This window comes from Scyliorhinus torazame, chromosome 5, assembly GCF_047496885.1.
Source record: "Scyliorhinus torazame isolate Kashiwa2021f chromosome 5, sScyTor2.1, whole genome shotgun sequence".
NCBI lineage: Eukaryota > Metazoa > Chordata > Chondrichthyes > Carcharhiniformes > Scyliorhinidae > Scyliorhinus > Scyliorhinus torazame.
The window spans coordinates 262,658,079-262,684,559 of record NC_092711.1 but is presented as its reverse complement, the minus strand read 5'-3'; the positions used below and the strand labels follow the sequence as shown (position 1 = coordinate 262,684,559).

At 43.1% G+C, this 26,481-nt stretch overlaps 1 protein-coding gene across 1 annotated transcript in view; it reads right to left on the bottom strand.

The window, feature by feature from the left end:
* The window catches only part of tex11 (testis expressed 11), a 447,334-nt gene extending 421,087 nt beyond the window's left edge, over positions 1-26,247 (bottom strand). Inside the window, exons 1-3 of the mRNA XM_072501531.1 lie at positions 26,185-26,247; positions 17,729-17,768; positions 9,438-9,559 (exon numbers count right to left, since the gene is read on the bottom strand). Of these exons, the coding sequence (XP_072357632.1) occupies positions 9,438-9,559; positions 17,729-17,762 (156 nt within the window). The 5' untranslated portion in view covers positions 17,763-17,768; positions 26,185-26,247. The remainder of the gene's footprint in view (positions 1-9,437; positions 9,560-17,728; positions 17,769-26,184) is intronic.
* Positions 26,248-26,481: the final 234 nt, after the last annotated feature.

The window sequence follows — 26,481 nt, the reverse complement described above, 5'->3', positions numbered from 1 at the left end:
GGGCAGGTCGTGCCTAACTAATTTAGTGGAATTCTTTGAGGACATTACCAGTGCGGTAGATAACGGGGAGCCAATGGTTGTGGTATATCTGGATTTCCAGAAAGCCTTTGACAAGGTGCCACACAAAAGGTTGCTGCATAAGATAAAGATGCATGGCATTAAAGGGTAAAATAGTAGCATGGATAGAGGATTGGTTAATTCATAGAAAGCAAAGAGTGGGGATTAATGGGTGTTTCTCTGGTTGGCAATCAGTAGCTAGTGGTGTCCCTCAGGGATCAGTGTTGGGCCCACAATTGACATAGATGATTTGGAGTTGGGGACCAAGGGCAATGTGTCCAAGTTTGCAGACGACATTAAGATGAGTGGTAAAGCAAAAAGTGCAGAGGGTACTGGAAGTCTGCAGAGGGATTTGGATCGGTTAAGTGAATGGGCTAGGGTCTGGCAGATGGAATACAATGTTGACAAATGTGAGGTTATCCATTTTGGTAGGAATAACAGCAAAAGAGATTATTATTTAAACGATAAAATATTAAAACATGCTGCTGTGCAGAGAGACCTGGGTGTGCTAGTACATGAGTCGCAAAATGTTGGTTTACAGGTGCAACAGGTGATTAAGAAAGCAAATGGAATTTTTTCCCTGATTGCTAGAGGGATGGAGTTTAAGACTAGGGAGGTTATGCTGCAATTGTATAAGGTGTTAGTGAAGCCACACCTGGAGTATTGTGTTCAGTTTTGGTTTCCTACCTGAGAAAGGACGTATTGGCTCTGGCGGATGAGCAGAGGAGATTCACTAGGTTAATCCCAGAGCTGAAGGGGTTGGATTACGAGGAGAAGTTGAGTAGACTGGGACTGTACTCGTTGGAATTTAGAATGATATGGGGGTATCTTATAGAAACATATAAAATGAAGAAGGGAATAAATAGGATAGATGCGGACAGGTCGTTTCCACTGGCGGGTGAAAGCAGAACTAGGGGGCATAGCCTCAAAATAAGGGGAAGTAGATTTAGGACTGAGTTTAGGAAGAACTTCTTCACCCAAAGGGTTGTGAATCTGTGGAACTCCTTGCCCAGTGAAGCAATTGAGGCTCCTTCATTAAATGTTTTCAAGATAAAGATAGGTAGTTTTTTTAAGAATAAAGGGTTATAGTGTTCGGGCGGGAAAGTGGAGCTGAGTCCACAAAAGATCAGCCATTACCTCATTGAATGGCGGAGCAGGCTCGAAGGGCCAGATGGCTACTCCTGTTCCTAGTTCTTATGTACTTATAACTTAAGATACCTGAATATCTAGTGACTGGCTGGAAGAATCACATGATAAGTTTTAAAGATTGAAGACTTTTACTTAAATAAATTAACTAAAAGCAACACTGTCTAAACAATATTCAGGAGGCAACTTATACTCCAGACCACAGAAAAGATCTCCTCTGTCCATTGGTGGATTCTTTATTCTCTAGAAACCAAATTCTCAGCTCCCGATGGTTTGCTTCAGTTTTCTCTTTTCGAGGCAAATAAAGTCAGTTTGGTTTATTAAAAGTTAACAGTGAGCAGTACCCTTGAGATTCTTCCCTCCAGCCAAAGCTGGGTGAATCTTCCACCCTTGTTTAAATCCTCACGAATTTGGTCTCTCGCCAGACTGCAAGCTTCCACTAGTCTGGCTACCTCGATGATGTGTCTGCTCCCTCTCAGATGATTATTTTGGTGGTTCAGGAAAATCTTGGAAGACCTGCAATCCTTTTAGCCCTTCGAGCCTTCCCCGCCATTCATCACGATCATGGCTGATCATCCAACTCAATAGCCTAATCCTGCTTTCTCCCCATAACCTTTGATCCCATTCGGCCCAAGTACTATATCTAGCTGCATCTTGAATAAATTCAATGTTTTAGCATCAACTACTTCTTGTGGTAATGAATTCCACAGGCTCACCACTCTTGGGGTGAAGAAATGTCTCCTCATCTCTGCCCAAAATGGTTTACCCTGAATCCTCAGACTGTGACCCCTGGACACACCCACTATCGGGAACATTTTCCCTGCATTGACCCTGTCTCGTACTGTTAGAATTTTATAAGTCTCCATGAGATTCCCCCTCATTCTTCTGAACCAACCCCAGCAAAAACAATCCTAACCTAGTCAATCTCACCTCATATGATAGTCCTGCCATCCCTGGAATCAGTCTGGTAAACCTTCGCTGCACTCCCTCGAGAGCAAGAACGTCCTTTATCAGAAAATGAGAGTAAACCTGCACACAATATTCTAGATGTGGCCTCACCAAGGCCCTGTATAATTGCAACACATCGCTGCTCCTGTACTCGAAACCTCTTGCGATGAAGGCCAACATATCATTAGCCTTCTTTACCGCCTGCTGCACCAGCATGCTTACCTTCAGCAACTGGTGCACAAGGACACCAGGTCCCGCTGCACATTCCCCTCTCCCAATTTACAACCATTCAGGTAGTAATCTGCCTTGTTTTTGCTTACAAAGTGATTAACCTCAAATTATACTGCATCTGCCATTGATTTGCCCACACGCCCAATCTGTCCAGATCATTCTGTATCCTTGTCACAGTTCATCCTCCCATCCAACTTGGTATCATCTGCAAACTTTGTGATGTCATATTTTGTTGCCTCATTCAAATCATTAATATATATTGTGAATAGCTGGGGTCCCAGCACCAATCCCTGTTACACCCCACTAGTTACTGCCTGCCAATTTGAAAAGGACCCATTAATTCCTACTCTTTGTTTCCTCTCTGCCAACCAGTTTTCTATCCACCTCAATACACTTCCCCCAATCTTGCACAATAATCTCTTATGCGGTACTCTGTCAAATGCCTTCTGAAAGTCCAAATATACAATATCGACTTGCTCCCCCTTGTCAACTGTTCAAGTTACATTTTAAAAAGAATTCCAACAGATTTGTCAAGCATGATTTCCCCTTCATAAATCCATGCTGACTCTGACTGATCCTGCCACTGCTTTCTAAATGTTCCGCTATAAAGTCCTTGATAATGGATTCAAGCATTTTCCCCACTACCGATGTTAGGCTGACTGGTCTATAATTCCCTTTCTCTCGACGTCTCTTTTTGAATATTGGAGGGGCTGTTCCAGAGTCTATAGAATCACGGAAGACGACCACCAATGCATCCACTATTCCAGAGCTACCTCCTTGGCACTCTAGGATGCAAATTATCAGGCCCTGGGGATTTATCCGCCTTCAACCCCATCAATTTTCCCTGCACCATTTCTCTACTAATAGGATCTCCCTCAATTCTTCCCGCTCACTCAACCTTTCATTCACCAACATTTCTGGGATCTGATTTGTGTCCACTTTTGTGAAGACAGAACCAAAGTGTGTATTCAATTGCTGAGCCATTTCATTGTCCCTGATTATACATTCCCGTTTCTGTCTGTAGGGGGCCTAAATTTGTCTTTACCAATCACTCTCTTCACATATCTGTAGAAACTCTTAGAACGCGATTCTCCACTCCCACGTCGGTTGGGAGAATCGCTGGGCCGCAAAAATTTCCGGGGTCGCCGGTCCGACGCCCTCCCGCGATTCTCCCAAGCGGCGGGAACGGCCCGGTCAAGTTTCGCAGGCCGCAGAATCGCCGGAGACACCCAAAATGGCGATTCTCCGGCACCCCCGCGATTCTGAGGCCCGGATGGGCCGAGCGGCCAGGCCAAAACGGCGGGTTCCCCCCGGCGCCGTCCACACCTGGTCGCTGCAGTCGTGGGCGGTGCGTGAACACTGGGGGGGGGGGGCCTGTGGGGGGGGGGGGGGGGGGGGCGGGGCGAGGGGGGATCCTGCACCGGGCTTCACCTGCAATGTGGAGTGGCCCGCGATCGGTGCCCACATATCGTCAGGCCGTCCTCTCTGAAGGAGGACCTCCTTCCTTCCGTGGCCCCGCAAGATCCGTCCCCCATCTTCATGTGGGGCGGATTTGGACAGGACAGCAACCACGCATGTGCGGGTTGGCGCCGGCCAACCCGCGCATGACGTCCGTTATGCGGCGCCGGCCGCGTCATCTATGCGGCGCCGCTTTTACGCGGACGACAAGGCCTGGCGCGGGTAGATGACGCGGCCCCGATACTGGCCCATTGTCAGGGCCTGAATCGGTCGGGACCGGGGTCGTTCCGCACCATCGTGAACCTCGACGGCGTTCACGACGGCGCGGGTACTTCGGCGTGGGAGTGGAGAATCCCGCCCCAGGTGTCAGTCTTTATGTTCCTTGCAAGTTTACTTTCGAACTGTATTTTCCCCTTCTTAATCAGTACCTTGGTCCTTCTTCGCTGAATTCTAAACTGCTCCCAATCCCTCAGACCTATTATTTTTCTTGGCCAATCTATATGCTTCCTTGGATCGGATACTATTTCTAATTTTCTTTGTAAGCCTTGGATTGGCCCTCTTACCCATTTTGCTTTTGTGCCAGATGGGAATAAACAGTTGCTGCAGTTCCCCCATGCGTTCCTTAAATGTTTGCCATTGCCTATCCACTATCATCCCTTTAAGTAACTCTCCCCAATCTATCAAGGCCTCATATCTTTTTGTGGACTATTCTCCGCTAAAGCCTATCCCCATGGCAATGTGAATCTCATTGGCCTACTATCCAGGTAGAAATGCTAATTTGCTATCATTCCTACCACCACTCCATTCTATCTTACAATTAAATAGTTAAATATGTATAAAACCTAACATACTGAACACCTCCGTGAGGCTTGTAGAATAAGTCAATTACACCATGCACCTTTTCCCCAGTAAAACAACCTGCGCCCACCAAACGCACACATCTCCTTAACCTTTGCAACCAAGTCGTACATACTTGTTGCCAGACAGAATTCATGACACACTTCATTCCTCAATTTTACCCTAAAGAGAGAATCCTGAAACATAACTGTATGAACTTCATATGTTACATTTGCTTTCTTTAAGAAAATCTGGATGAATACATAAAACACTACAAAACTCAAGGAAACAGGCTGCTTTGTGTTTCTTGAGACAATCAAGCAAAATGCAGGAGAACATACTTACTTACTCATTCTGGTCTACTTTAAGCATACCTTTCATCATGGGGACAGTGTATTGCTGGGCTAACATACTTTTTGCCAGAAACTCTGGCGGGATAGAAAGTGGGCAACAATTCAATCATTTGTTCCAAGTTCCAAACCAAACAAAAATAATTGTGCTCAAATATATAATAAATGAAATTAAACAAAGAACAGTTGTAACCTATGTAATTCCCAGATGACTCGTGGTGGTAATGTCACTGGACTCGGAACCAAGAGGTCCAGGCTAATGCTCCGGGGACATTGGTCAAAATCCCACAATGGCAGCTGATGGAATTTAAATTCAATGAATAAAATCTGGAATTGAAAACTAGCCTCAGTAATGGTAACCATGAAACTATCATTGCTTGTTATAAAAATCCATCTGTTGTACTAATGCCCTTCAGAGAAGTAAATCTGCCATCCTTACCTGGTCTGGCCTACATGTGAATCCTGTTCCACAGCAATGTGGTTGAGAACTGTCCTCTGAAATGGCCTAGCAAGTCACTCAATTCAAAGGCAATTAAAAATGGACAACAAATGCTAGCCTTGCTGGTGACACCCACATTCCATGAAAGAATAAGCAAAAGACCTTGAGCATTCATTTACAATTGCTGACAAGTATATTTTCCATGGTTGGCCATTTGAAGTTCAGATAGAAGACCTTATGTTCCTCTCCATAATCACTGACTCCACACAGCAAAGATGTCGGAGTACAACAAATTGTCAAAGACAGTGGAAATTTGGGTGGAACGAGCCAGCAAAGAGTCTGCATGCAAGGCATCTTTCAATTTACGAAGCAACTTCCTTCTCTAGAGACTTGATAATTTTGTGGGGCAACCTCTATGTCAGGTCAATAAACAGCACAGCCATTCACATTTTTGTCAGGCATGGATATCAAGGATTGTAGGCAGATGGAAGTTAAAAGAGAGGTTAATCTTATCAAAAAATTCCAACATCACAACAACATTATTATATGATGGCATGGCAACATTCTGGACCATGGCAATCATCTTCTTAATGCGAATGGTTAAAGCAAACTCTATCAGTGCGAGAAAGTCTGTCTATTTGCAGCTGCAGATTGTTCCTTACTACAGAATGGTAGTGCAGCACCATCACAATACAGTAACTCTCTGGAGGTGAATCTGGAGCACCTTTGTCTTGCTCAGGTGAGCAAGGCTGAAGAGCGTTCCATCAGTTCTGGTATGTAAGGGGATATAGCGTAGATGACGTAAAGGCATATCACAGCAGAATAGAGTAGAATATGCCAAAGAATGTTATACGCAAACCTGTTGACGCCACTGCCGGTCTTAAAGGGTTCCAATGTTGCCCTGTCAGAGCTGACGTTACCCATCATGTAGTCATGAAAAGAGTTCACATGGTACAACTTTAGCGGGCAGCCAATTTTCTCCAGCAGCTCAACTAGACTGCCTCTGCTTACTTGGTCAAATGTCTTGGCGAGATTGATGAAGGCGCTATATAGTAGTCTCCTTTGCTCACGGCAATTCGCTTGCTGCCGTCAGACTGAAACTATCATATTAACTGTAGATCTTCCAGTTCTACATCCATTCAGGGTAGATGCGTTCAGGCAAGATCTGCAGTCTGGCAATGACAGCATACACTAGACAAGAGTAAAAAACTGAACAAATTCAACTTCTGTTGTCTCAAGACACCTCTCTGCATCTCTTGGCAGGACAACAGAGGTCCTGGCACATGCTAATTCCACCAGCATACACACATTCATAAGCCAACGACATCGGTGCTGTCTCAGCCAGGTTCATCAGATGGGTGAAAGGCGAATACCCAAACATCTTCGATGTAGTGAACTGGGCCAAGACTTCCTATATGTCCATACTGCCATTACAAAGATACTGCAAGTGAGAAATGATGATGGCAAATATATATCTATATATATTTATATTTTTTAAATTTAGCATACCCAATTCAGTTTTTCCAATTAAGGGGCAATTTAGTGTGGCCAATCCACCTAGCCTGCACATCTTTGGGTTGTGGAGGCTAAACTCACACAAACACGGGGAGAATGTGCAAACTCCACACAGACAGTGACCCAGAGCCTGGATCGAACCTGGGACCTCAGCGCCATGAGGCATCAGGGCTAACCCACTGTGTCACCGTGCTGCCCTTTGATGGCAAATATGACGATGACCTCTGGATTCAATTGTTTGGAAGGGCATTGGGAGAGGCGAGGAGAAACAAAAAGCTCAGCTGGCAGAGAAGAGGGACCGGAGAAAACAGTCCAGCGAATTGTGCACCTTCTCAGCTCAATTGTCTTTCTCTGCAACAAATGCAGCAGTTATGGCCGTGATTGCCGTGCCAGAATGGAGATTGTACAGGACCTTCAACCAACGATTTACACCAGATACATCAGACATTTTTTTCCTTTGGACCCACGGTGAAGAATCACTGAAATGAATACTCAATGACATCAATAAGTTCCATCCCACCATCAGACTCACCATGGACTCCAGAATCGGTTGCATTCTTGGACACATGTATCACCATCAAGGACGGTCACCTCAGCACTTCGCTTTACCGCAAGCCCACAGATAACGACACGATGCTCCACCTCTCCAGCTTCCACCCGAAACATATTAAAGAAGCCGTCCCCAATGAACAAGCCCTCCGTATATACAGGATCTGCTCAGACGAGGAGGAACGGAACAGACATCTACAGAGGCTGAAAGACACCCTCGTAAGAACGGGATATGCCGCTCGACTCAGATTGACAGTTCCAACACGCCACAGCAAAAATACACACCGACCTTCTCAAAAGACAAACAAGGGACACACTGACAGTGTACCCTTCATTATCCAGTACTTCCCTGGAGCGGAGAAACTACATCTTCTTCGGAGCCTTCAACACATCATCAATGAAGGCGAATATCTTGCAAGGCCCCCCGCAAACTCGCATTCAAAGTATCATCTTGCATCATTGGCTTGGCTTTGTCGATATATGCCGCAAGTTTCCCGGCGAAGCTGGCAACACTATTCAACGTTAATTGCTCCACTTAACGAGGCATCATGGGCTTCCCACCCCGAATGCCAGGTGATTTGCCGGGAATGCGTTCCACAGACCCCCGCTACCAACATGAGCAAATGGAGTATTGTAAACCACATTAAACAACTTTTTGCATAACCATTATGATGCCTCTGTCACTTTCTTCTGCAATGTGGGCTTACCCTTGGTCAGTCTCTCGAGGAAACCAGCCCCCTCCCCATGGCACCTACCCATCCACTGTGGTCGTGTCCCGGGAGCTGTGTAGTACCCTCTGGATGATCGGTTGTTGGCTGCTGAGTGTGCTGTGTTGGCTCCCACAGAGTGTCCAGGCATCAAGGTGCGATCGGAATGCTAGACAATGACTGCCACATGCTACATGCCCCGCCTACTCACGGGGACCCACTTGGCATGTGTCAAGTGCTCCCTTAACTATGAATGCCAAATCCCTATTAGCGATTGCCTTCATTCGCGTAGCCAGAGGCCTCAGCAGTCTGTGGGGGTTACGGGTGATCGGTGGGGCAGACTGGCTGAGACCAGGGTTGCCCCTGAAATGGGATTGGGATCCAAAGGTTGGCATGGCGGTGCCCCACCAGCGTCTCCCACCCCCCACCCCCTCAAAACTCCCATGGCTGCCCATCTCAGTGGAGGATCCCCCATTTCGCACAAAGCACTGGGGCGGTAAGGCCAGTACCCCAGTCTCTTTGCCTGTGGACAAAGATTGATACTCCCCTCCTCAGCTCCCCACAGAAATCCTTCCGCCAGGTTCACATTTTTAAAAAGGAGTATCAATCGGCGTCAGCGCGAGCACTTGCTGGGGAGGCCAGAAAACGACAGGAGGCCGTTGGATAACAGGTGGCGCTCGTAAATTATATGGAAATTAAGCTTAAGTGCTGATAATTGGTTTCTCGCCAGGCTACGGCGGAATTCCAAATTGTCCTAGTGGAACAAGCCAGTTGCATCGCAAACTGTTTGGCGCCATGGCATTTTTAGTCTCTCCCGCTATACACCGGCCTCGTTACGCTTGAGCGCGAGTGTAACGAGGCCAGAAGATCGCGCCCCATATATGGAGGAGATTAAATTTCTATGATTTCTTGGTCAGCTATCATTTAAGTAGATTTTGAGCAATAGAGGTGTTCTCCAATACAAGGTCTGATTACAGGAGTGACCAATGAAACTGAACAAAATTCTAGCTGCAGCAAATCTGTAAATATATATATATATATATATACACGAATTACCACAGGAAAGAAAACAATTTAAGAGAAACAAGAACAAATTTTACTTGAATTGCATCGTGACTGACCTCGCAATTGGAAAACTACCAGGAGGCCATTAATGTTTACAAGTTACAACTGGAAAAAAGAGCAAGTATTTTGCCAAACCTGAGTATCCTTGATTTTGTTTCTCTCTGCTTCATCCAAAGTTGCAACTTTACCGAACAGTTTGCCAATTACTTCTTCTACACTTCTAGTTGACTCCTTTTTCAACAATTCTTCAGCAAATCCTTCCGAAGAAAAATACATATCTCACCGATTGTCAAGTATGGAAAATAGTAAACTTTAAACTTTTGTTTAAAGAAATGATGCAGCACCAAAAATGTACACACAATTAAACAAGGTAATTTCAGGAATTTGTCAAATGTATTTCAATTTAATGATTTCTAAAAATATTGACTGAAAAAAATGTTTCACAGCATTAATTATTGAATCACATATTGTGACTTTTACCTCATATTTCCCTTGTCAATTCAGCACTACAGAACTGATAAAGTAACTGCAGGTTACAAAAGAGACTGTAATGTCAAAACAAGAGAGCAATTAATTCGCAATCTTTAGCGCATTTTCTACCCTCTATCGGGCAGCAGAGCTAAAAGTGATGTTTGTATTGTTGAATATTAGAAATAAGGGATAGGTTTAAGCAAGTTTACTTTAATGTGTCTGTGTAAGAATGGGTAAAACTAGTTAGATATTATAGAAAGGTTTGCATGTACGGGGGTTTTGGTTTCCATTTCAAACTGTGTCTACATTGTGTACACTTCATGACATGAAAAACAAACAAGATTTTTTAAAAAGACGAGTCGTTGCTCGGCAACCAGTGGCCACCATTAGGTTAAAAAGACGTTTGAGTTTATTTTATTTTTTACTGGACTTAAGGCAGTTGGAGCCAGGTAGTGAGAAAGACAACTCTCACAATTCTGCCAAAAGTGGATCCATGGGGTAATGGGCAGGAAGTCCCAGAAACTAAGTAACAGCCAGCTCGAGAAACCGGGGAACGAAAATAGACGTTCTAGGAATAGTGAAGTCAAATGAACAGGGAACTGAAATTTGAACAAAACACTGTTTATTGAAGTTAAAGCCAGAGCTGAAAAGTGCAGACCTGGTGAAGTTGGCTAGAGAAGCCATATATCTGAAGCAATCCCAAGGTTGGTGGTCTGCGTACAGTGTTCATGTTCTACCGGTGGCTCGGTACTGAGAGATTGTGTGAAAGTTTGAATACATGTTGCAATTCAAGACGGAGGAATACCAAGAGTGGGCCCTTCCTTAAAACAGCTGACAGAAAATGTTGATTGAAGATGTGTATTTACTGGAAACATTATCGCAGAAGATATATTTTGTAACCTTGGTTATCCTTAAAATCTGCATACATTTGTGAAGATAAATAAGAATGAATGAGCATTGTATTCTCAGCAATCTTTTCATGTTTAATGTTTTTTTTTCTGTTGTTAAAAACTAATTGTCAGCCCTGTGACTCTGTCATTCACATTTATGAAAAAAACTAAGGTCTTTTAATCCCGGGTCAATTATGAGACCTTCCGTCCGGTAGTCAAATGGGATCATAACACCAACATATATAGAATGTTTCATTTTGTGCACACTTTCCATTTGGAAATTATCACAATAGCAAAAGACGTTTAAAAAATGTAATCAAATAAGAATGATATATATATCTCCAGGCCTGTGATGCCAAACCATATGGTAGTGTGCTTTTTAATCTCCCCCATCTTTTTCACCAACTACTGACATCCTTCATCAATATGCTTCGGCCAATTGCCCTTGTAGATAGAAGTGGATTACCACTCCGTAGTGACCGACATGACACCTGTCTCGCCCGACCTTCTTAACTCAGGCTGCGTGAGACTGAAGAAGGTAAGCGTGCCACCGGCTCCAGCGTCGAAGTGCAAAAGGTGATGGTCGGCTTAGGGAGTCTTGTGCAGGTGGGGTGGTTGAGGATACCGTGGTGAATGCACCTTGTGGGGCTCAGTCTTAAAATAATTACTCTGAAGTTAAAAGTTACTTTTTTCCTTCCAACTCTTTCAGAGCAACTATGAGAGTAAATAAATAACCGAAGTTAGCAATTTAAAATCACTTTGTCAGGCCAGTGCAATTGTTCAAGGGAAACCTGACATGTGAACTTCCAAGAGGGATTCCCAGTGCATATCTCAATTACCTCCCCAAATGTGACCCTGCAAAGCCACAAAGTTATGGCCCATTAATAATTCTTTGTGATCTCTTTGACAGGCAGCTCTGTAGCCAGAAGTTTCTAACTGTAGATTAACTTTCACAGTAACTTCATTGCAGTTAATGTAAACCTACTTGTGACAATAATAAATATTATTATGTAGGTTGGCCCAATCCAGAAGTCAGTAAACAGCAATGTTATTGATCTAATTGGATTGTGGTTGCACTGCACCATTTGGTGGTAATGGTATTTTATTCAGAAACAGGTTTGCAGTGGAAAGATGAACTGCAGTGTAACTTGCATCAAAAAATTCATATAAACTGGAGTAATCAAATTAAAAAGATGCAAAATCATGTAGTAACAAAAATAAATGAACAAATTCAGCAGGTAAAAGTGTTGAATGAAATATTAAGAGTAAAATACAATTAAATTACATTAAATATAATTTAAATTACAAACCATTCCTATATTATTGGTATTGAAGTTTTTTTTAAACATTTATCATTCATGTACTACACGGAGGGCCCAGTCCATGGGCTGGATTTTATGGTATTCATGAGGAAGCTGGAACCAGAAGCGCACGGTCTGCTTATTCCTGCCATTTCAGCACAATCAATCAACTGTCAGCTGGCCAATTAATGGTTGCCCAGTGGGAAGACTGACCAATTAGCACTGGGAAGGAGCTGGGGTGGGTGCTGCTCTGCACCTAATTGAGTCTGTGGGGCAGGATATTCAACAGAAGCAGAGTTAGCCTGTAAACCGGTAGGTCACATCCGCCCAATTAAAGGTATGCTGGCATCGGGTTGGTACAATGTCACGAGAAATCCACTCTTTGAATAAGGCAGCATCCAGAAGAGACACTGAAGCAGCAGCAAATGAGAGCAGTTAATTTTCCATTATGTGGTCTATTGTTCCAGCAGCATCTCATTCAAGACTCTTGCCAGGGAGCAAATAACATCTGAGCGCACCGTTCCCATGCCCTTCTGAATAACGTGTTCAGAAAAAAGATTCATATCAGACCCTTTAACTCGGTTTGTCTCTCCATACAGGTTTAAAGACCACCTATTTCCAGCACTTTTGCTTTGAATCCTCACCATCTCTTACAGCTATCAGGTCAAATGTGAGGCTCGGGTCATAGCTCTATGACAACTTCCTGTTCGTCCTCAGACTTGTGCTGTGACTGATTGACTGAGAGTGCATCCCGCTTCATAAGACATCTTTGCCTTCTCTGGAGTTTTTCAAACAGCCTTTAAAAATCTGTTGTAATTGTGGACCACTGTTGCACCTGTATTAGTTGATGTAAGGTAGGACCTGTACTACAGGTACGCCAGTAGTCCCTGCCTGCTGGCTCCGTCCAGTAGGCGGAGTATAAATATGCGTGTCCTCCATTCAGCAGCCATTTCGCCAGCTGCTGTGGGAGGCCACACATCTGAGAGCAATAAAGTCTCAGTTGTATCCAACTCGTCTTTGTTCAATTGATTGTGCCTCAGTAATAATGGCTAAGGTCACTCCAAACTTGTCAGGGATTTTAACAAAGGATGTTCACAACATCAATGAACACTGATTTGTTGCTCTTCCAGTCCTTACTACCAAATTGATGATGGTAAAGTAGGGAATCAATGTCTGATAGTAAGCACTGTCATGAACTGCCCTGCAACCTTAGAAAAGTGGTCTGTCCAGGCGATCAAGCTTAGTTTTTCCTTTACTGTATCAGCACTGGAAGACTGGGCAAGGTGGTGTAAATGCATAACATTTAGCGGAGGCTATAGAAAAAGCAAAACCCTGCAGACAAGAGTGGGAAGATATCCATCAGCAGATAGCATGGAAATCAAAGTCCCTGACCATGATCAGCCTCAACACATCTTGGATACATTGGGATGATGCATGGTTGCCAATCGTGGCAGCTAGGGGACAGAGTTATAGTCACTATTGCTTCGCAAGCACATGATTTTACTTTCTTCATCCAGGGACCCAGTCCTCAGGTTTACCTATTATTTGTTGCAGTACAATATGTAATTGATAATATGGAAAGATGTGTCATTTGAAACATGGAAGTCTGGCAATATCTGGTCTGAGAAACCTGATAGAATTCAGGGCAAGATCCCACAAAGGGTTAACGGCAGCTGCCAGGGAAGGATTGTAAAATGCAAATAGCCTTGGTCAAGCAGGCTGAGCAAACAAGACAAACAGGATTTTGAATGAAGCCAAAAACAATGGCTCACACCTTCGTTGAAAGTAACTATTTTAGTAAGGATCTGGAAAAGAATGGATGAGGTTCTAGGTGTGAAAATTTGCTAATACCAGATTTATCAGTCTATGAGAAACATAATTCAAAGCCAAAATCAAAATTATGAGCCGAGGACACAATTGGAAAATAAAACTATAGAAATGACAGGAATTAAAAGTAACACCTCTACTGAAATCAAAGCATTTTGAACATCACAAAGGAAACAATGTAATCAGATCTATGAGATGAAGTCATGTCAAAATGTATACTTAGTTGGATTAAAAGGTTTAGATCAAAGTTCCTTTTTACAATCAAAGAAAATAAGAGTTACTTTACAATAACATCAAAAAACGTAATTGTTAGAAAGCAAATATAAACCGAGACCAGAGCAGGAACTATCAGATTCAGAACGACAACCAGAGCTCAGAGGGAGAGAGAGAGAAGCAGAGAAGGAACAAGCAGCTAGACTCAGATTACAATCAGCTCGGCCATGGGAAATGGACAGGGCATAGCAGCCGAGCTAAAATAGCTGATACATCTAAAGAAGACCAGACTTTAAAGAAGATTGATTGTCAAGTTGGGCCTGAAGGTCCCTTCAACCAACCAGAAGGATCCAGAAGCAAGATCTTTTTACTTTTCTGAAAAGACGGTGATTGCATCTTTTAAAAAGAGAAAAAATATATAATAATAAAATAACTTAAAAGTTTTAACCTGAAACAGTGGTTATTAGCCTACTTTACTTACTTAGCAATGCGGGACCCAGGATCGATGCTACTAAGTGGCAAGTAGATGAAATCTTCGGTGAAGATATGGGTTATACCGGGGGATAAGTTGAAAATATAGTTTGACCTGAATAGCACCCACTGAAGCTTGCATCGGAGTCGGGGAGTGAGAATCCCTGATCACCATTTAGAATGTCGGCCCTTTTTGGTATAGGGGGACTTCTAAGAAGTGGTGAATTCTCAAAAACAAATATTACTGCAAATCATGTCAGTGTTCACTTGATTCAAATCCCCGAAGGTCAGTGTTCACTTGATTCAAATCCCCGAAGATGGCAAATTCTCCTTTCGGAGGCCAGATCAAATTCTGACTGCCTTGATCTATTCAGAATCCTTACATATTGATTTTTCAGAGTCTTTCAGGGTTGCAATTTCATTGCATGATTTTTCTGCCTGCTGTTTTGCCTGACTGTACATCTGGTTGAGTTTTCTCACCTCCAGCTTTGATTCTCAAATGTGGAATTGAGGGTAGTTATTTCCTTGAGGGTCAGTATTTCCTCATGGCGCATTTGTGCTATCTCTAAACATTTGTTTGTTCAGATCTCAAACAGTTTGGTTAATTGAAGACTTCCGTTTATAGAGTGTTTTCAAAAAGTATATAAACTCAGCTTGATTCTTTGCACTTCAAATCTTCCAGTTCAGCTCGGATACAAATATTTTCCTGCAGAAGTATCATTTACCTTTTGCATGTTTAGCTTCTTTTAAATAATATCAGATAGCTTTCCTTCATCTATTAGCCATCTGCTCTCTCAGCCTTGCCGTGTTGCAGTGCATTAGTACCGTTTGGGTATCATGTTAGCATTTTCAAAAAATTACTTCTCACCTATTCCTCGTTTCTGCAATAAACTCTTCAGCTCCTTCATTTGATTGCACGGATATGGTCAGTAACCATCTGGTGGTTCACTCTTGTTCACCCTGGTATCTTCTGTCATCCTCACTGTGGTCTTGCCCTCACTCGAGTTTTCACTTCTCTCTGGATTCTATTGTTTCCATCTGCACTTTATTGGGAGCTGCCCTCTCTTTAAGGTCTCTTGTAATTTCCTGTCTACTGTTATTGTTTTTCTTATAGCTACAGCTTTCAATGTCATTATGTACCTTTAAAGCTATCAGTGCATTAACTGTTTCTTTTAAACTCAGGCAGTCCTGAAATTCCTCCTCTGATCCAGATTTCAATATTTATTTTTTAGGCGATCGGCTGCTTTTCAAAACTTCAAAACAGCAGCAACTCGCCTTTGTTTCCTTTTTCCTCTGCGGGTCCTTTTTTTCATAAGGTTCAGTCCAGGGTTGTGAAGTTAACTAGGATTTAAATAGTCAACCAAAGCGAAACAACGCATTCCCTAGCTATACACTCGATGCCGTGTAGAAATGGAGGCCTTTGAACCTTGCATAGATTGTATTGCTGCGTTGGAGAATACCTGGGTCTGTTAAATACAGTGTGCTTGTACTGTATTGATCCCACTCCCAACTCCTGGAAATTGCCCGAGGAGAGTCCTCGTGGTTGGCATCTAACCCGGGATTCCGTTGATGCCTGCTTGAGAGCCTTGCCTGACAACTGTGGCAGATAAAGATGGTGGCTGTGGTGGCCTGCACTGGGAAGGCTGCAGCAGACAGCACACACCCCACCATTAAGTCTGACCCATAATCCACGTGGTGGATGAAGAACTTTGTTTAAAAAAAATAATTTTATACTGTCCAATTCATTTTATTTCCAATTAAGGGGCAATTTAGCGTGGCCAATCCAGCTACCTTGCGCATCTTTGGGTTGTGGGGGCGAGACCCACGCAAACACGGGGAGAATGTGCAAACTTCACACGGACAGTGACCCAGAGCCGGGATCGAACCTGGAACCTCGGCGCCGTGAGAAAGCAGTGCTATCCACTGTGCCACCGTGCTGCCCTGACAAACTTAGTTTTTTGCTCTGCTTACTATCATTTACTTTGGATACATCTGTAAGCTACAAACTACTGATAAATCTCTCAGCAAACACTAAGATAGAATGAAACCAAAGTTCCATATATTTCCATAGTGATATGATGTGCTTTCAAATAACCTAAAGGTCTCTTTGAGGCTAAGTATTTTTCAGTTACAATTCCTTCTTTGATCTGATAAAATAAATGCTTCTCCACTGATTCCTTTAAGCTAATTTAATGCTAACTCCCAAAACAAAAACATTCAGCCCATACTGAAATGATTGTGGATGTTATGTCTCCACGAAAAGGCCCCAGAAAGACCATGCTTTGTTTAAGTTTCTCCACCTTCTGTTTTACTAGTTGTAATCTCTTAAGTCAACAGGTGTAATAGACTACAGGTCGGTTTATATTTCATTCACCCAATCTTTTACAGTGAAAGCATTAATTCTTAAAATTAAAAATTATTGACTAAAACGCATGAACAAAGAACTTTACATTTCTAATAGTTTTTTGGCTGTTTGTTAGCCTCAGAGATATTACAATCAATGTATATGTCAAAGACTTGGGGAGAGAATCTATGCCGGCAGGATTCTCCGTTCTGCCGACAGCGCACCCACACCCGCAGGTTTCCTGGCAGTGTGGGGTGGCCACAACGGGAAATCACATTGGCAGGGATCAGAAATGGAAAATCCCGCTGCCAGCGATGGTGATCTGGCGAGGAACGCACGGCTGGCGGACCGGAGAATCCCACCCTAGGGATTTCATTTGGCAGGAGGTGATGAATTCATAGTCAATGTCCAATCCCCAAGTCTGTCATTGCTTATCTGGGTATTGGGAAGATAAGGACACATTGCCGATCGTAGAGGAATACACAGGCAGTTTATGAGACCAATAAAATGCTATCAGAATACACAATGTGTTATATGGTATAAAATACCAGTCCTGATTAACATCGCATCCTTAAACTTTGTACAAGCAACACCACAGGAGAACCATTGGTATGTTTGAAGAAATAAACACTGAATACTTTTAGCTTTGATGGATCATGCAACTCATATCCACTAAATTCATTCTCTGCGCTTATTTAAATACCAAATTAAAATCCTATACAATCAGAGAATAAAATTTGCCCATTGGTAAATGTAACCTGGTGATATTGAAGTAGGTGCAATATTTTCCAGGTGGCCCAATTTTCTAAAGAAAACAATACTCTGCACAAATGCCTTTGAGTGATATTCTGACAGATGAAAATCAGAATGCCTGAAAAATACTACATTTAGGAACATTAAGTAATTTACCTTTTATCTCTGTGAAGATCAAATTTACATCCATTTCTTTCTAAAATTAGAATGTACATGGTTAAAATTCAAACAAAAATAACATGCTCACTAAAATATTTGCATCCTATTAACTTGCAAATCAGTATGGCACTACCCTCGACCATGAATAATTTGCTCTATGAGAGCTGAGAAGCAGGGGATGGAGACAATTGAGAGGGTTTCCATTACAAGCCTTAGGTTGTGGACGTAGGCCCTGCTCCAGGCAGTAATTGCCTCAAGCTGTGCAGTCTAATAAAGTGTTTGGGTTGCGAAAATGTGCATCCGTGACGATCTTCTTGCTCAAAGGAAACTGGAGATAGTTATTAAGATTTCAAAATTGCTGTGGAAGATTGTGTTATATGTCGGTTGTTATTATGTATGGTCACTTTAAGAGTAGTCACGTGATGGGCCGTGATGTTATCAGCTACTTTGCAGTCTTTGCCTCAGTCTAGATCAAGTCTTTGTACAGTTCACAGCCATCTAATAAACATCTAATAAATACGGAGGCATGGGATTCAGGGTGATTTAGCAGTTTGGATCAGAAGTTGGCTAGCTGGAAGAAGACAAAAGGGGGTGGTTGATGGGAAATGTTCAGCCTGGAGTCCAGTTACTAGTGGTGTACCACAAGGATCTGTTTTGGGGCCACTGCTGTTTGTCATTTTTATAAATGACCTGGAGGAGGGCGTAGAAGGATGGGTGAGTAAATTTGCAGATGACACTAAAGTCGGTGGAGTTGTGGACAGTGCGGAAGGATGTTACAAGTTACAGAGGGACATAGATAAGCTGCAGAGCTGGGCTGAGAGGTTGAAAATGGAGTTTAATGCAGAAAAGTGAGAGGTGATTCATTTTGGAAGGATAAACAGGAAGACAGAGTACTGGGTTAATGGTAAGATTTTTGGTAGTGGATGAGTAGAGAGATCTCGGTGTCCATGTACATAGATCCCTAAAAGTTGCCACCCAGGTTGAGAGGGTTGTTAAGAAGGCGTACGGTGTGTTAGCTTTTATTGGTAGAGGGATTGAGTTTCGGAGCCATGAGGTCATGTTGCAGCTGTACAAAACACTTTTGCGGCCGCATTTGGAGTATTGCGTGCAATTCTGGCCGCCGCATTATGGGAAGGATGTGGAAGCATTGGAAAGGGTGCAGAGGAGATTTGCCAGAATGTTGCCTGGTATGGAGGGAAGATCTTATGAGGGAAGGCTGAGGGACTTGAGGCTGTTTTCGTTAGAGAGAAGAAGGTTAAGAGGTGACTTAATTGAGGCATACAAGATGATCAGAGGATTAGATAGGGTGGTCAGCGAGAGCCTTTTTCCTCGGATGGTGATGTCTAGCACGAGGGGACGTAGCTTTAAATTGAGGGGAGATAGATATAGGACAGATGTCAGAGGTAGGTTCTTTACTCAGAGAGTAGTAAGGGCATGGAATGCCCTGCCTGCAACATGGACTCGCCAACACTAAGGGCATTCAAATGGTCATTGGATAGACGTATGGACGATAAGGGAATAGTGCAGATAGGCTTTAGTAGTTTCACAGGTCGGCGCAACATCGAGGGCCGAAGGGCATGTACTGCGCTGTAATGTTCTATGTTCTCTTGTTCAGCCTCATGTGTTTCAGCATCCTCAATCTGCAAGTACAATACACAACAGGATAAAAAGAAAACTAGTGATGATGAAGGATCAGAAAAATTATTTTCCTAATTAAGAGATAATCAAAGCTTTTGACTGTTGATGTTTATGCAGATCAACAGTAGGTCAGTGATTGCACCTCACATCTGCCATCAGACTGGTAAGGCTGTTGGGCACATATTTTTCTAAAAAGGAAGGTGCACAGCTTAAAATAAAACCCCAAAGTGCACAGGCTGCACAGCTTGCCATATGCAGTAGAGTAAGACACGGTGGTAAAGTGGGGCATCTAAAATTGGCTTATTCAATATTATTAACTAGACCATCTATAAAAGGGGAGTTGTGATTTACTTGTGTATTTGCTTTGTTTGGCCCCTTGTTCCGCACTGTAACTAATCACTGTTTGTCGATGTACCATTTGTCAAGTACTCTGTACGTACTGTGTACGTTCCCTTGGCTGCAGAAAAATACGTTTCACTGTACTTCGGTACATGTGACAATAAATAAAATAAAATCAGCAGATTCCGATATCACTGAAAAATGGAGGGTAAAATTTAGTGCCATGGGCATATTTGAGGAAGAATCTAAAAATTGGAAGCCAAATGCGGAAAGAATTCACTACTATATCCTAACCAGCAAGATTTCAGAAGATATTATTGGCGACATGGTGGCACAGTGGTTAGCACAGCTGTCTCATAGCGCCAGGGACCCTGGTTCAATTCTGGCCTTGGGTAACTGTGTGGAATTTGTACGTTCTCCCAGTGTCTGTGTGGGTTTCCTCGGGGTGCTCCGGTTTCCTCCCACAGTCCAAATATATGCGGATTAGGTGAATTGGCCATGCTAAATTGCCCCTAGTGTCCAAAGTTTAGGTGGGATTACAGGGGAGGGGGCCTAGGAAGGGTGCTCTTTCAGTAGCTTGGAGCATACTCTATGGGCTGAACGGCCTCCTGCTGCACTGTACGGATTCTGTAGGATTCAATTATTATAGTCCTTGCTTTTCTTAGTACCATTGGCAGTAAAACCTTTTTACTCCAAAGTCTGGTCCAGCTCGAGAAATGCGGTGACAAAATTTATCAAGAATAGGTTAAAATACTAAAGGACCATTAATAATAATCTTTATTGTCACAATGTAGTGCAATGTAGTTACCATGAAAAGCCCTTAGTCACCACATTCCGGCACCTGTTCGGGTATAGAGGGACTAGTGGAGGAAACCAGAGCACCTAGAGGAAACCCACGCAAACACGGTGAGAACGTGCAGACTCCGCACAGACAGTGACACAAGCCGGGAATCGAACCTCGGACCCTGGCGCTGTGGAGCAACAGTGCTAACCTCTGTGCTACCATGCATTCACCTAAATCATTAATAATCATGGAGCAGTTTTGGTTTCACCTAAGGAATCAGGTAGAAGGGTTGAACATAGCACTTTGTTGCGATGGTTAAAGCGCCTCACGGGAGTATGGTGAATATCTGGATGATCTAATTAGAGAACGATTGGTTTGTGGGTTGCGGAATGAGGCCATTAGGAGAGACTGCTAACGGTATGAATTTTAGGCTGAAAGTGGACCTAAAGATAACCATTCCAATGGTGCGTGCTGCTAAGGAGGCTTCTAAGATCAGAACAATCACAAGGACCCATAAACTGACTGCCACCCAGCAACATGCACTTCATTGCGGTGCAAAAACAGGCTGACTGCTAGAGCAAGGATAGCCAATGCAAACGGTGTGGCAGACTTGGTCACCCAGCAAGACTTTTCTGGGGTAAACCAGTTTCTCTAGAAAAGGACATTCAAAGAAAAACACACCTAAAGGAAGAAATAAAACAAATTCCACTAAGAAAATTCAGTGTGCAAGAAAGAAATAACAACAATACACACATAATGCATCATTCCTAGGAAGAATTCAAGTTGAATGTACTTTCACTTCAAAGTGAATCACATCAGTTCTGGGTAGTACCAAAATTGAATGTACAACCTATAAAATAGAGGTGGATATGGGGCTACCGCTCTCCTAATTCCCAAATCCACCCATGAATAAAAATTGAATCATCTACCATGTGCCATCCTAAGCACCTACATCAAAGAAATAATGCATCTAGGACGATACATCGTAGTCAAAAATAGAATTAAGTGGACAAACTGCAGAGCTGCCACTCCATGTTGTCCGAGGAAGTTTTCCAGCTCACTTTGGCCGGAAAATATAAAGTTGAACTGCAGTGCACCGAACAGCTTAGTTTATTCTATGACGAATCTACAGAGCATCTTAGAGAAACACAGCAGTGTGTTTGAGGACACACTGGGGTCCATTAAAGGAGTCATTAAAGATTAAGCAAAACAGACAGCCTAAGAGTTTCAAGGCTAGAGCAGTACTACGTCTAAAAGTAGAATCTGAACTAATGAGACTGGGCGGCATGGTCACACAGTGGTTAGCATTGTTGCTTCACAGCGCCAGGGAACCAGGTTTGATTCCTGGCTTGGGTCACTGTCTGTGCGGAGTCTGCACATTCTCCCAGTGTCTGCGTGGGTTTCTTCCTTGTGCTCCGGTTTCCTCCCACAAGTCTCGAGAAAAGGTTTACACAGGCATCTAAGGTGGTGGCTATTATGGAGGCCACAAGACGAATAAATGTAACAGATAAGATCATTCCTATGCTTAATTAACTACTATGGGATATTCGTCCCAAATCTAGTAACCCTACTTAAATCATTACATACTTTGTTGTGCATAAAACAATGGACACCAGAATGTGAAAAAGCACATCAGTGAGCTAAACAAGCACTGAGGAATTCAGATGTGTTGGTATATTTCAACCCAAAGTTACCATTGCAAGTAGTCTGTGGTGCCTCACCGTACGGAGTTGGAGAAGTAGTGTCACACATATTACCTACAGGGAAAGAAAGACCAATAACTTCTGCGTCATGGAGCTGAACAAGGCCGAATCAAACTACACTCAGTTGGTGGAGGCGGCACGGAGTATTATTTTTGGTGTGAAACAATTTCACCAATACCTCTAGTCGTCATTTCTTGCTGTTGACGCACCACAAGCCCGTAACAGCTATTTTTGGAATTGAGGTATCCCTATGTTGTCAGTAAGTAGACTTCAAAGAAGGTCTTTAAAATTATCTGCTCATTCCTACAAGGTCAAATACAAATCAGTCAAAGAACCATGCCAATGCTGATGCATTGCTACGTTTGCCTTTGCCTGCTCGTCAGTTATCAGACAGTAGTGCAAATATCTTCAATTGTGCTCAGATAAGAGCACAATTCAGTGACAGCAGCTCAACATGCCAGAAATGATTAGTGATAAGATACCAGATATGGTGTAAAAAGAGGATAGCAAGAACATATTCTGAATTAAAGCCAGATTTCCCCAAATTTTATAGATAGAATTTACAGTGCAGGCCATTCAGCCTATCGTGTCTGCACCAGCCTTTGGAAAGAGCACACTACTTAAACCCACAACTCTACCCTATCCCTGTAGCCCAGTAACCCCACCCATTTTTGGACACGAAGGGCAATTTAGCATGGCCTATCCACTTAACTTGCACATCTTTGGACTGTGGCAGGAAACCGGAGCACCCGGAGGAAATCCACGCAGACTTGGGGAGAACGTGCACAGACTCCGCACAGACAGTGACGCAGTCAGGAATCGAGCCTGGGACCATGGAACTGTGAAGCAACAGTTCTAACAAAGGGTCATCTGTATCGAAACATTATCTCTTTTCTCTCCCTACAGATGCTGCCAGACCTGCTGAGATTTTCCAGCATTTTCTCTTTGGTTTTCTTCATATACTCTGAGATGTAAATTATTAGGCTCTGGGGATTTATCAGCCTTCAATCGCATCAATTTCCCCAACACCATTTCTCTACTAATATTGATCTCCTCCTTCTCAGTAAACCCTGCGTTCGCCAACATTTCTGGTATCCGATTTGTGTCCTCATTTGTGAAGACCGAGCCAAATTGTGTTTGGTTGCGCAGCCATTATACATTCCTGTTTCTCCCTGTAAGGGGCCTAACATTTGTCTTCACCAATCTTTTTCTCTTTACGTACGGGTAGAAACTGTTAGTTAGTTGTTATATTCCCTGTAAGCTTACTCTCGGACTCTATTTTCCCCTTTTTGTTAATAAATGTAGAGTACCCATTTCTTTTCCCCCCCAATTAAGGGATAATTTAGCGTGACGAATACACATCTTTGGGTTGTGGGGGCGATGTGCAAACTCTACAGGAACAGTGACCCAGGGCTGGAATCAAACCCGGGTCCTCAGCAGCGTGAGCCTGCAGTGCTAACCACTTGAGGCCCCGTGCCGCCCTATTAGTACATTACAGCGCAGTACAGGCCCTTCGGCCCTCAATGTTGCGCCGACCTGTGAAACCACTCTAAAGCCCATCTACACTATTCCCTTAACATCCATATGTTTATCCAATGACCATTTAAATGCCCTTAATGTTGGCGAGTCCACTATTTTCCCCTTCTTAAAATCAATCTCTTGGTCCTTCTTCGCTAAATGCTAAACTGCTCCCAATTCAGAGCTGTTGTTGAAGCATGCACTGAAAGCCTCCAGGGAATAACGTTCATTACATCTCCATCTAAACATTTCCTGGGCAATGTACCACATCACCACACTGCAACTAGAGTTCTCCAGCTTTACTACTAAAGAGGAAGGCGAGAGCCACATTTGATCTATTCTTACCACAGGAGACGTCCAATATAGTAGAACGCAATCAGCAGTTGCATATCTTGAGAAGATAATTCGAGAAGACATTTGTTTAAACAAGGAGAGCAAGTGTTGGTTCTCAGCTGTACCACAAGCGAGAAGTGGGTTACTGCAACTGTACTGGCTCAAAGAGACCTTATCTTCTGTATAGTACAAATTGAAGTTGAGCTAGTGTGAAGACGACACGCCAGGCAGTTATCCACATGCATCAACGTGCCAGTACCGTGCATCCATACTAGATCATGTGACTGCTACTTTGGGTCAACCTGCAGAAGCAGAGATTGCCAAAGAATCCCCTTCTGCTACTAGTCGTCCGTCTGCAAAAGAGACTGTAATGCCTTCCAAGGTAGAGACATCCACTGAAGAACGGCAACATTGTGGATAGCACAATTGCTTCACAGCTCCAGGTTGCCAGGTTCGATTCCGGCTTGGGTCACTGTTTGTGCGGAGTCTGCACATCCTCCCAGTGTGTGCGTGGGTTTCCTCCGGGTGCTCCGGTTTCCTCCCACAGTCCAAAGATGTGCAGGTTAGGTGGATTGGCCATGCTAAATTGCCCTTGGTGTCCAAAATTGCGCATAGTGTTGGGTGGGGTTGCTGGGTTATGGGGATAGGGTGGAGTTATGGACCTTGGGTAGGTTGCTCTTTCCAAGAGCCGGTGCAGACTCGATGGGCCGAATGGTCTCCTTCTGCACTGTAAATTCTATGAAAACCTGAGAATGACCAAGGTCAAGAGCAACCAAATCCCTGAGGTGCTCAATCAGTGCGGAATAAACGCCCACCAGATTGTCTTTCCTATTAATCGTATGAAGACTGTGTTATAATTTAATGCTTGCCCCACATGTTTTAATTACTATGTAAAAATACTAGTTATATGTTGTGCTGAACCTTAGAAGGGGAGGGATGTTGTTGTGCTGTGCATGGTCACTTTTAAGAATTTAATCACATAACTCGTGATATCATTGGCTACTTGCGGGCTTTGCCTTAGCCTAGATGAATCTTTTGTACAGTTCACTGCCATTTAATAAACCTCTGTTGATTGTGTTCAACCCCACGTGTTTCAGCATTCCCATTATTTAATCCTGCAAGTACAATATACAACTGATTGTAGCTACACACTACATTGCAAAGTTCTAGCCTGTCAGTGAAGAAATTGGTCAATTCAGTAATACATCAATGCTACGTAAGATTTCTGGTGCCTCTGTCTTATTTTAACGTTACCATTATGCTTGGGTGTAATTCCTATTTTTAATTTTCATCTAAGTGATGATTATTTCGCCATGTAAGAACATTTCTTCGGCTGTGGCTACACTTTCCAAGTTAAAATAGTGGGGCTTTAAACCTGAAAAGTACAATATTCAAATGGTTTCAAAAATGTTGCAGAACAGATGATGGTTTAGGTGGCATACAGCATATGGTATGTAAATAAATATCATAAATAAAATATAAAGTGTATTTATACAACCATAATTTACAACAAGTCTTAAACCTCACCTGTGGCACACTCCACAAAGTAATCACATAATAAATCAATTTTAAAATACTGCCTTTTGGCTGTCGCCCGACATGGGGGAACAGTTATCTTTACACTTCAAGGATTTCATAGCTTTCAGTCGGTCTCTCCAGCTCCTAGTTTTTGGATCGCATTGGCCACGATGTTTGCCTACAAAAGTGGTACAATCAGCTAGCCATCATTTAGTTCATGGCTATTAATCAGCACATCATATTTAAGAAATACTTCAAATAAATTTGGATTAGCATAGTATATTAATCAATTTCAGGGCAGCAACATGAAGGGTTATAACCAAACCTGGCTGTCCATAAATTAGTCAACAGGAAGCTACGAGCAACAGCAAATTGCCGTTAGCTGTTGTTCATTGGGCAATACGACATGGTAAATGGAGAAATTGTCATTTAAAAAAACGTTTTCTTCTCAGCTTCAAATAATCGATAACCACGGGCTTCCCCTCACCCAAAATCCTTTCGGTACCATTTTGTTTTCAGTTATCGTTGCTTAAGAAAATCCAGTGGGCACTTTGCGACGCGGACCGGATTTAGTTTGAATCGGTAATTTTAAAAAGTTAGTTTCGTTTGTTCCCACTTACGCGTTTGATTCGAATAAAGCAACGATACGAGACTTTCGTGACACACTTTAAGCGTACATCAGGTTTTCAAACTTGGCCCCGTCGTGCCGACCTGGAACAACGCGCGCTCTTCAAACACCTGCTCGCGCTCTTCCCGCCTTTTAGCCCGGCAGGCTTTGCACACGCGCTCTGCTCCTCTCGCGCGCGTACAGAAGGATCGAGAATGTCTGTAGGTCACCACGCAGCCGCCAGCGAATAAGAATCCAGCGCTTTCTTTAGTAAATGGAACATCTGTAAAAAAAAAAATGGCATTGCCCG